Source organism: Ovis aries, chromosome 12 (genome assembly GCF_016772045.2).
Source record: "Ovis aries strain OAR_USU_Benz2616 breed Rambouillet chromosome 12, ARS-UI_Ramb_v3.0, whole genome shotgun sequence".
NCBI classification, from domain to species: domain Eukaryota; kingdom Metazoa; phylum Chordata; class Mammalia; order Artiodactyla; family Bovidae; genus Ovis; species Ovis aries.
The window spans coordinates 62,603,744-62,615,408 of NC_056065.1; the positions used below are offsets into that span (position 1 = coordinate 62,603,744).

Sequence of the window (11,665 nt, forward strand, 5' to 3'; positions counted from 1 at the left end):
AAAAGACAAACTTTTTTCCCCTCTACTTTCCTTAGGATTATATAACAATAATGTATCCTGCCTGAGGACAGTCTCTGGATTAAACCTCCTGGCTAATCCTGTTACCTTAAAACGTGAATTATGGGAGTAGGTCTGGTGAGGTCTTTACAACCTCCAGACATTCTTTTGATTCATTGGAGAGTATATAACGCCACTGCTAACACTAGCAAGGGGGTACTCTTTCTGCCCCCCTTCTGATGCCTATATCAGAAGCTTTCTCTATCTCCTTTAAACTTTAATAAAACTTTATTACACAAACCTCTTTGGTTAACTCTCCCATCCCCACAGGTATGCTTTTTTGCTTTGGAGGATTCCCTCAAGGAGACCAAGCTTCTGGTCTTTATTCACGTTTAAACAGAAAAGCACCTTTCTCAGAAAAGGATGAGCCCCGATGGTTTCTCTGTATTTGCAGATGGTTTTGAGGGCAGGAGGCGGCTAGTCATTTTTGTCACCGCATCCGAGGTCGGCCGTGTCTTCTTCGCCCTCCCTGAGGGCCAGCCGAGGGCGCCCTCACTCATCGTCGGAGGAGGGGGTGGTGGGCTCCTTGCAGCTGTGGTGCTTGAGTCGGTGTCGTCGGAGGTGGTTGGACCGGGTGAAGGCCTGGCCGCAGTCGGCGCACTGGTAGGGCCTCTCGCCGTTGTGCACCCGAATGTGCTGGGCCAGCTCCGAGGCCACGCGGAAGGCCCGGCCGCACTCGGCACAGAGGAAGCCCTTCTCTCCGGAGTGGATCTGTTGGTGCCGCTTCAGGGTGGAGGAGCGCGCGAAGGCCTGGCCACACTGCGCGCAAGGGAAGGGCCGCTCGCCGGTGTGGATGCGCTGGTGGCGCGCCAGGCGCGAGGGCTGCGCGAAGGCCACGCCGCAGTCGGCGCACTTGAAGGGCCTCTGGCCGGTGTGCAGCGTCTGATGCTCCAGCAGGTTGGAGGATTTGGTGAAGCACTTGCCGCAGGTGGGGCAGGGGAAGGGCCGCTCGCCGGAGTGCACGCGCCGGTGCTCCATCATCCGGCTGGCCACGGCGAACTCCCGGCCGCAGGTGGGGCAGCGGAAGGGCTTCTCGCCCAGGTGCGTGCGCTGGTGGCGCAGCAGCGACAGCGGCTTGTTGAAGGTCAGGCCGCACTCGGCGCACGGGAAGGGCTTGTCGTTGCTGTGCATGTTGCGCTGGTGTTTGCGCAGGTCCGAGGAGCGCACGAAGGCCTTCCCGCAGTCCGGGCACGGGTAGGGTTTCTCGCCCGTGTGCGTGCGGATGTGCTTGCGGTGATCGGAGGACCAGGTGTAGGTCTTGTCGCAGAAGGGGCACCGGTAGGGCCGCTCACCCGTGTGCAGGCGCTGGTGCTGCTGGAGCGTGGCCCGGTGGGAGTACGCCTTCCCGCACAGCTCGCACGCGTAAGGCTTAGCGCCCGTCAACTTCTGGACGGCCCTCCCGCCCCGCAGGCACTTGTAGGGACGCGCCTCCCCTTGCCTGCCCTCCTCGGAGCCCGCCGGGTTCGGGTCCTTAGAGCCCTTCCGCGCTTTGGCCAGAGCCTCCCCCGCTGCCAGGCGGGACTGGGTAGCCGACTCCTGGGCTGGTGTGTGTGTCTCTTGCGTGGAGAGGTCCCAACTGCCCCCTGCTTTGGGGACACACACCCCCGCAGAGGAGCTGTCTGGGGACTCATCTCCCTCCTTCTGTGCACGGAAGTGCCTTGCAGAACCAAGGAAGTTGGATGGGACCCCCAGGGTGGCGTCCAGATTTGTCCTTGAGTCTCCCTCATCACCAGCAGGTAGTGAGGCCCTAGGAGGTTGCGTCTCACTGAACCACTTGCGGGAGAGGCCCCTGGGGAGGGCGCTGGGACTCGTGCTTGCTCTGGGGGAGGCCCCGGTTGGGGTGATCTTTGACACATCTCTTTCCCCACTGGCCTTCTTCCCCGGCAGTGCCATGGGTTTCTTCTCCACGCCTGAGGTGCTAAAGGAGCCAGAGAATTTCTCTTCCTTCCTGCGGGCTGGATGCTGCCAGAGCAAGTCAGGATTGTCCTTGGTCACTTGGGAGCTGCCCCTGGGTCGGGCCTGCTGATCAGGGTCACCAGTGGCCCCTTGGTCTCCTGCCTTTCCAGGGGCCTCATCCTCACTCTCCAAGTTGAGGCTCAGCCTTCCGGGGTCATAAGCCTCCCCAGGCAAGCTGCAGAGGGGAGATGAGTCTCCCCACCCATCCTGGGGGCCCCCCTGCGCCATTACGTGCAGCCCCTTCTACTCCTGCTTCTCCAAGACAGACCTTCACTTGGCTCAGGAAACCTGCAAAAAGGAAGATCGCAAAGAACAGACTTAGCCACCTTCACGGCCACAGGGACTGAGTTCTCACTACAGGTCTGTGTGCAGCTGGAAGCTGCACCAGCCACACTGTTGGTCCCTCATAGGTGAAGGAGGACCTGGGCCCTGGTGAAAACTCCCCAGTCACCCTTAATCCTTTGGAGGTCCCCCTTGCCGGAAGCCCCAGGAGACAATGCTGTCAGGATGGCCAGTGTGAGCATTTGCTGAGTAGCATCTGTGCTCTGTCCCACCCTGGGGCTCAAACACCAACTGCTAGCCAGGTGGGTTCTCTGTGAGCTGAGGAAGAATAGATGAGAGGGCAGAAAGCAAGGTCTGGTTGTTCTTGGACCTCTTAAACCTTCGGCCCAGGCAGAAAGCTGAAAACCAGGCTGGCTCTTGCTGTTCCTGCCAGGAGAGCAAGCCCACCGTGTTTCGACAGTGGCAGCGAGGCTACCTCCCAGACACTGGGCTGTGTGGGCCACCTCTTCCAAGGACACAGACCAGCTCCTGGGAGCATGGGGGTGAGTCAGGAAGACACTACGGTGTTCCCAAGAAGAAACCCAGCTGCCCCTCCCTGCCTGAGTGGGGCTTCTCAGGCCTTTGTAGCAAAGCCTCCCTTGCTGGTGGGCAGGGTAAAACGCAAGCAACCAGGGAGAAAGGGTTGCCCACTGAAGCCTGAACTACCCCTGAAATACTGCTTCATCTTAAACATTCATGGGAATGCACATTCTATGTCCTGTTTATTTTAACATGAAAAGAGTGTTTTAAGTTAGCTTCGGTTTAAATGTTTTAACTTTCCCCCAGCGTGTTATATTTAGCCTGTGGCCTCATAGATTCCTGGCATACCCACATTTATCCCAGGGGTGCCTATACCCCAACTTGAAAAGTGTGGAGTTAGGGTTCTGACAGCAAGGCACGACAAGGCAGCCTTTGAGATGCATTTTCTGATTGATTTTATTTTAGCTTGAAGACACAAAGACCTGCTGGGGTTGGCTAATAAGGATGGTTTGTATGAGTTTTACAGGGGTTGCCTGGAGTGAGAGGCAGGCTACTGAGGGTCTCTGTGGGGCTGGGGGAGGGAGGGAGGGGGAGGAGCAATTTCTAACCCAAGGGCTGAGTTTGGTCTGGAGGGAACCTTCTGAGAATCCCAGAGATCAGCAGTACTAGCAGTTCCATTTTCTGGGCAAATGTTATGAGCCAGACAATGTCCTGAGTACTTCACAAGCATGACTTTTCCTTATTCCTCCCAGCAACCTTTAAGATAGACACTGTTTCTGTTAGAGTAACCTTTCCATTTCATAAACTGAGGCTTCAAGAGATTACTTACCTGCCCAAGGTCATACAACTCATAGGCAGCACCCCTGGGGTTTCTGCCTTCAAGGAGCTGTCCTGCCTCCCAGCTGTGGCCTCCCCATGGAGGCCCTGCCTGGAGTCCGGCCCCCGCCCAAGAATGACCACAGCATCCTAGGGGGAGAGCCCCTGCTTTCTGATGCATCAAAGCCCCTTGTGTTTTCTGGGCCAAGGTACCTTGGCTACAGGGCCTTGTGGCTGGGCTCCTCCCTGCCCCTGTTGACCCAGATTGCCCTCGGCAGGAGAGAGAGGCCAGATTGCAGAGACTGTTGCCCGGGGCGGTCAGGAGTATGAGTCATTGAGTGTTTACTTTCCGAAAGCTGCTGAGCTTCTCCTCCGCCCACCTTCCACCACTTCTCAGAGGGATCAGCTCTGCACCCCCTTCAGGGCGGAGGCGTTCCATCCTTTCTCAGCAAGACAGATTCATTTGTTGGACAGATGTGGAGCAAATGGTTAAAATCGTATGCCTGTGGCAACAAACATCTCTGAGCCTGGTCCTCTTCATCTGCAGGATGGAGATACTGCCCCTTCTGTACCGTCTGTGGGATGCTCCTGCACACAAACGCCTGGCACTCAGTGACTGCAGCACTGTTACTTGAGCGGCTCGCTCCTCTGGGCGGTGTCTAGGTGGACGTTCCTCGCAGTTTGGTGCTCGAGGTTCACACAGTAAGGTCATGTCCTGATTTATCAGCCCCTGTGCCATCAAGCTGCCCTTCTCCCAGCTCTTGCCTGATCATAAGCCCAGGTACTGTGAATGTGTGTGGAGGTGCAGCTAAGGAGAGGAATCCTCACTCTCTCCTTGGACACAGAAGCCACAGACGAAGGGAGGACACAGGGCAGTGATGACTGGGGTCCAGCCTCTCCTGTCCCTTTGTGCCCAAAGCCCAGGGGCCACTCCCTCCCTCTGACCATCCTGCTCTGTCCCTGTAATGTGTTAGAGTTGAGCTGACATACCTCTTGGCAGGAAACCAGGTTGGATGTATTTTCAGTGGTTCTTAGAGAGTAGCTGTCTGTGTGTGTGGGGGGGGGCGGGGGGGGGGGCACAGCACTGGGATTCTTTCTTTCTGTGGGGCAATGTGCCGTGCAAGTTCATGGGAAGTGTTTCACAGACTGCATCCCACCTACTCCCCACCCTGCCTCTGGCACATGTCCCCTCTTCTACACAACACACGTCTCATCTCCGTCCTCCGGGCCAGAAGTGAGCCTCCTCAGGGCAGCACCCAGCCCTCTGCTAACTCACTGCTGACAGGGGGCTGCCTTCCAGATGGGAAACTCCTCCCTGCCTTCAGCCACGTCCCCCTGCTCGCTTCTTCCTGCAGTGGCCAAAGGTGCTCTCTTGACCACCAAGAAGACCGAGAGGAAGGCAGGGGCTCAGGCGGGGGTTTTCTGGCAAGCTGACACGAATATTCCGTGTCTGGAAGAGGAACCCTGATGCCATGGTGCAGCTAGCCCCTCTGCTTTCCAGATGCGCTGACCCCAGAGGCGGGCAGCACGCAGTCCTTCCCTGGACTTTCCTCCACACTTGCTGTCCAGGTGCAGCCCTGGCACACCCAATTTACCCGTGGATGTGATGCGCTGCAGAAACCTGGCCTCAGGGCTTGCTCCAGCTCCTGGCCCCAGCCCCCTCTTTCCTTGCATAGATGGTACCCAGTGCGCTGCAGGGCAGCCACCTCCCTTCTTCTCCCCTGCCCACCACCTTCAGACCTGGCTCAATTCTGGCTCACACATGAATACTCACTTACCTGGGCAATGCAGACAGCCAAGGAGGCCCCCAACCCGGTTTCTCTGCCCTGTGTGGCTTCTTGGCAACAGGGAGCAGAGCTGGGTACGAATCAGCAGAGACGGTGTCTCAGTCCCTCACACTTTTGTGTCCAGTCCAGCAGCTGCGGAGAGAGCTTCGGGAGGTGGGGCTGGTGTAAGACACTCAGCCTTCCTGCCTGCAGCCCAGAGGGCAGCCTGGGAAGTCCAGGGGGGCTGCCCTGTCTCACAGCCTGAACCAATTCCCGCTGCTCCCTCTGAGCCCGCCTCCCCTCTAGTCTTCCTCGCTCTCTCCTTTCCTCCCGCCCTCAGGAAGGTTACTCAGTCCTCCTGCAGGTGGCCCTGTCCCTCCTGCCCACTCTCACCCCTTCTTCCGGTAGAGCAAGCACTCCCTTCTTCCATCCCGCCCCGATATGTCTTTCAGCCTCTGGTCGCATTGTGAGTTTCATGAGGAAGTGTGTTTTTTCTTCCTGGGAGGCAGGACCAGGTATTTGGTCTGTACCCCTACCTCCCCCATTCTAGTACGCACCTTTTGCAGCACTGTGGTTTGAGCAGAGGTATTTCCAGAATGTTCTGTAGTTATCTTTGGCTCAAAGATGCCCGTGGGGTATAGGAAGATGATTTTCTTTCCTAATTCATGCACAAACCAGGCCTGTTTCACCATCTTTCGGCATTGCTGCCCAGGCAGGTTCATTTTGGAGAGAAAATTGGCCCAGGATTGAGACTCAGTATGTCTAGAATTGGTACCCACTCAAGTCTAGGGTGCCTTTATTAGGGTGAGTGCTCAGAACACTAAGAAAGGGGATAGAATGTGATGTCCCCAGGTGGCCAAAAATATACTGAGGGTTCTGGTGCATTTAAACCTTAACTGACAACCTGTGTGACCTTGGACAAGTTACTTGACCTCTCTGTGCCTTAGCTTCATATCTGTAAAATGGGGATCATGGCAGTGTCCTCATGAGATCATGCACAAAAAGAGCTTAGCACTGTGTGCGGAACATAGTTAAGTGCCCCGAAAAGTCAGCTGCCCTCCTTGTTATTACTGATATTCTTGTTTCTAGGGAACACGTGACTCATGGGGCTCCTTTTATATGTCCAGGGCCTTGAGAGTGATAGTGACGCCTGCCACATTTTTCTGAGCAGTAAACTTCAGATGCGATGGAGAAAAGCAGGTCCCTCTGCCCCTTGGAGTATTGGAGGTGTGGCCTCGGAGGGGGAAGTCGGGCAGCAGGGAAGCCTCTAAGTCTTTGAGCCTGCAAGTCTGCAACAAGGCTTCTAATCCGCACATCCCTGAAGTAAAGTACAGAATGCTACAGATATGTGGATATACGCTGTTTGGGCAAAAGGACCCATTTCCCGAAGGGGCTGTGGTCCAAAAAAAGGATGAGAACCATTGGTGTTGAGGGGCAAGGGGGCAGGATAGGAAGAGTTGATGCTTAAAATATCTCCCATAGCAACTTATCTGATGGCATTGCCACCAACCCACACCCAACACTGTTGTTGAAAATTTCCCAAGCGACCCTATCATACAGGTTGCCCTTCAGGTCCCTTTGGCAGAAAAGTGACTAGATTCCTCAGAGGGGCCGGCAGAGGTCAAAGCTGGAGCTGGGGAGGGGTGCATGTGTCCCTCCCCACTCCCAGCACCACAGCGCACAGAGCTCTTCCTCGGGACGACACTTTGCAGCCACCGCGAGCAGTGAGTCCACCCGTCCTCACCGCGTTCCAGGGGAGTGCCTGCTACGGTCAGTGTTACTCTCTGGTCCACAGACTGAGCGCAGAGACACAGACAGCCTAGTGCCCTTTCCAGGTGCACGGCCCTAAGACCACACTGAGTGCAGCTCCGGTTCCAAGGTACCAGGGTCTTAACCACAAACTGCCCAGACACGGTCACCTCAGAGCCTGCATGTTTGGCCTTGGTCTAGCTCCACCCTCCCTCCCTCCTGGAAACCCTCAGTCCGTCCACCCAAGGCTGCGTGACTGTGTGTGTGTGTGGTCCCTGCAGTGCACCCTCGCCCCCAGAGGAAGAAGACCTTCTTTGCCCTCGCCACAGCTCCCCAAGGAGACAAGGGGTCCCCTAAAGGCCCAACTCATTATGGTCCAGCTGACACAGCTTTTCTCTCATCATGCTTTATTTCTAGAAACCCTAGCAACTGACTGTAGAACAAAAGCCCACAGGCCATGGGACTTTCATGTTAACTCACCCACATTGCCTCCTCCTCGGCTTTCAAAACACCCTGATATGGCCACCGCACTGTGGGCCAGGCCACTTCATGAACGAGAAATGGGATAAGAAGCAGCCCGGATACTCACGACAGCAAGATGTAACAGGAGCCCCTTCTCCCGAGGCATCACCCTGAGAGGTCCCCTGAGCCCCCTCTGACATCCCATTTTGCATCTTTACTGTTTGTGGAACTTCTCCATCCTCAGGAGCTGCAAGCAGAGAGCTGAGCCGGCCTCAGAACGAATTCCAGGTCTCGCTCAGCCCTGGTCAGCCTGCTCGGACCTGAGGGCAAAAGGACCTTTTTGACAGCACAAACACAATCACCCATACTGACTCTCCCCAATAGTCACTCTGAGTACCACTAGGCGTGAGGGCTGACGGGAAGGCCCCATCTTTTTCCTTTTTTTTAGAGTTTTGGAATCTCTATCATTCTGCCCAGCCCCTTAGGTACGGAGACATGGGAGGTATTGTTTTTGTTTGTTATTATCTGCAAGTCTGCCTTCAAAATCGGGCATTCCCTTTGAGATGTCCTGACTGGCAGTGGTGAAAACAGGGGTCCCCTTGCCTGTCTGGGAAGGGGAGAAAAGAGAGATGGAGAGAGGCCTGTATGGATGGGCACCTGGCCCCGGCCAGGCAAGATGCCGGAGCTCAGTGGTGCCTGTGAGCCACACAGACTGGAGCGGCTGGGCTGAGCGACATGAGTGGATGATGGAACAGACTGGCGCTCCATCCTGGACACGTGGCATCTCGCTGAGCTCACGAACCATGGCTGAGCCTGGACATTGGGGCTGACTGTGATTCTGAGAGACCCTGAGAAACTGCCCAGTTCCACTGATGGGGCCCCAGAACCCCTACCCCTGCAGCTCCCCCGCACCCCGGTCCACCAGCCCCGCCTTGCTCTGCTTTTAGCTGTCTGCGCCGTGATCTAGCTGAGCTGCTCTCCAACAGTGGGAACTCTGGGTGAGAAATCAACCATCCAGCCTGCTTTCTTGCCCAAGGCCTGTGTCATCTTTGAAGAAGATTAATGGAGCCACTTAAGTGGCCCAAGCATGGGAGAGACTTCAAATATTTGTTGTTTTCCTCACAGGCATCAAACTTTACTGGGTAATAGAACACATGTGGCAAGCGAATTGTGAGTGGAACGGAAACTTGGTACATAATCTCAGGAGGGGGAGGGGGATAGACCTGGCTTTGAATCCCAGGTCTGTTTGTTTGATGACCTGACTTGTTTGATCTTTAACTTCCCTGAGCCTCAGGCCCTCTGTCTATAGAATGGGAAAAAGAATTAATTACAACCTTTGTTATAAGGTTGTGAAAATTTCCTGAAACAATATTTTTGAAGTTTTTAGCCCAATGTAGCGGTTTTTCAATAGATTGTTATTTTTAGCCTAGAGCTGATGGGACCTTGCTGATGTCTTTCCCCCCTGCCCGTCCTTCCAGAAGGCTTGTCCTTTGTTACTCTGCCACTGGAAGAGCACCATCTTCTCTTTCCTACTCTGGTCTCCTTGCCCCAAAGCGTTCCCACTCAGAGGCCAGCCTAGCAGATCTTCTCAAGGCCAGTGATACTCCCAGAGCAGTGATATCAGGGCTTTTCATTGTGTATTACACTTGACACACGTGGCAATCGATGCCAGGAATGGGAGGTTTGTGTTCTAGACAGGATGTCAGAATGTGGTGATAACTCCAACCATCCTGTTTCCCCCACTTGCTGTGTGACTGTGGACAAGTTACTTAACCTTTCTGGGCCTCAGTTTCTTGATCTGTAAATTATGGTTAATGATAGTGTTTACCTTCCAGCTTTGTTATGGGGTTTAAGTGAGGTGATGTGCTTTGCGCAGTGCAAGTGACAGGCAAGCACTCAATCCATGATAGCCAATGTGTGTGTGTGTTAGTTGCTCAGTCGTGCCGGAGTCTTTGAGATCCCATGGACTGCAGTGCACCAGGTTCCTCTGTGCATGGGATTCTCCAGGCAAGAATACTGGAGTGGGTTGCCATTCCCTTCTCCAGGGGATCTTCCCGACCCAGGGATTGAACCCAGGTCTCCCGCATTTCAGGCAGATTCTTTATCCTCTGAGCCACCAGGGAAGCCCTAATGATCAATAGTAATATATGAATGATTTCAGGAGAGAGGTACTCGCCTCTACTGCAGTCCAAACAGCAGAGAAGCCCACCTCTAGTCTCCATCAGAACCCTCTCCTGAGCAGGCCCAAGGCCTCCCCTATGTATGAGCTAGAGCTAGAGTGGTCACCAGAGCCCCTTGGGCGAGCTCCAAGCAGACCACCCCCCTCTTAGCTCCTCGAGGCCCACATTGTGCTGTAGTTACCCTCCCAGATGACCACTGAAGCCCTTGGTCCCACCTCCGGAGGATAAGCTACAGGCAACAGGATGGGAATCTCTGAAGTTCATGGTGAAGGTCAAACACTCACTCAGTCCACTGACACAATAGAAGATTTCCTTGGCCTTGAGAATGGCACCCCCTTCCAGGCTGCAGATTCTTCCTCATTCACTCGGCCTTGGGACCTCATAGAAGACAAAGAAAGAACACCACAAACACAATTCCTGGGAGTCTCCTGTTCTATAGATTTACCTGCTGCCTCTGCTGGTCCTTCTGGCTGGTCTGGGGAGGTTAGAAGACACTGCGTATCTGTAATTGATGAAGAAACTGAAACAGAAGCCTCTAAATTCCATTACTGGAGATTGTTTTAACTAAAGATTACTAGAAATCTGAAAACTGGGGAAAAAAAAAAAGGCATCAGGACTCAGAATTTTAAATGAAGAGATGTTAGAAATGATCTCATGCAGCCTGCTGCTTTCCAGCTATTGAGACACAAGGATGCATTTAAGTATTCCATCTTTCACTTATTCATTCATCAAACATGTGTTGGGCACAACTCTGGCTGGAGTTTTCAAACTGTAGGACTCAATTTGCGAATAGGACAAGAAATCACTTTCGTGAGCCATAACTGACACTCTTGTTTGAACAGAGCAGAATGGATCAGAGTGTCTTACACATAACAAAAGTCTAATTGCAAGTACTATTTTTTTTTTTACTTTTATATACAGACACATGTATGGAGTTGTAATGAAAACTGTATTTGTTAGTTGGGTTTGCTTTGATTCCTGGTCAGAACATTTGAAAAACATGCTTGGCATCAGTCTTGCTCTGCATGAGAAAAACTGGGATCTGGTCAAATATGGTGATTCCAGGGCCACACCCCAGAGGTTCTTCAGGTGTCTGAGAACCCTAGAATCCACATTTCAACAAACCCCCACGTGACTCTGAGGCATGCTGTGGGTAGTCAGAAAAGGAGAAATCGGCCTTGCCTGGACTTCAGAGATGTCTTTCCAAAAGAGATGCCCTTTTTTCAAGATGTCTTGAAAGATAAACTTGGGTTTGCCAAGTAAAGAAGGGGAGGGACCGGGCCACACTACCATCAGGCATTTCACATCACATTCCTTGGCTTTGCTCTGCCCTTTCTCTGCCTAAGGACCGGCTTCCCAGCTCTCTGGCTCCCCCTCTGGCTCACTTGAGCATTGCCACCAGGATTCTGACCCTGCAGCTAGGGAGCTCCTGCCTGGGGCCTTTGTGGGCCCCACCACCTACAGGGCTGGCCAGGGTAAAAGGGGCCTTTTCTTTCCAAAGCCCCCACCGATCACATACACCTTTCCTCACAGCTGTCTAGCTCGGCTGCCTGAACACAGAGGTCATTCACAGGAGATGAAGAGAGGCGTTTGAGGTTTCCATAAAAACACACCTTCCCTTCCCATTTTCAGCGGCTGCCCTGAACATAACTGGAGAGGACCTGTCTTCAGAATGCTCTGGCCCAGAATGTGAAGCCAAGATTCTTGAAAGGAGTTCCCTTTAGGGCTCCTGGGATGTGAAGCTATTCTACGTGTGGATTTTCTGGGCCAGGGTGAGCTGAGGACTGGTCCTCCCTCCTAGCCCAGCAGTGTGCATGCCTGTTCTCTGAAAAGACTGTGAAAACCTGGGACAAATCTAGGTAAAGGATATGGGCAGAG

The 11,665-nt window shown here is 53.9% G+C and overlaps 1 protein-coding gene across 1 annotated transcript; it reads right to left on the reverse strand.

The window, feature by feature from the left end:
* Positions 1–324: 324 nt before the first annotated feature.
* On the reverse strand, positions 325–11,047 carry ZNF648 (zinc finger protein 648). Its single transcript, XM_027976126.3, has 3 exons — positions 5,954–11,047; positions 5,409–5,561; positions 325–2,301 (listed from the first exon to the last, which is right to left on the reverse strand). Exon 3 carries the CDS (start codon positions 2,239–2,241, stop codon positions 550–552), a length of 1,692 nt encoding a protein of 563 aa, XP_027831927.1. The 5' UTR covers positions 2,242–2,301; positions 5,409–5,561; positions 5,954–11,047; the 3' UTR covers positions 325–549.
* Positions 11,048–11,665: the final 618 nt, after the last annotated feature.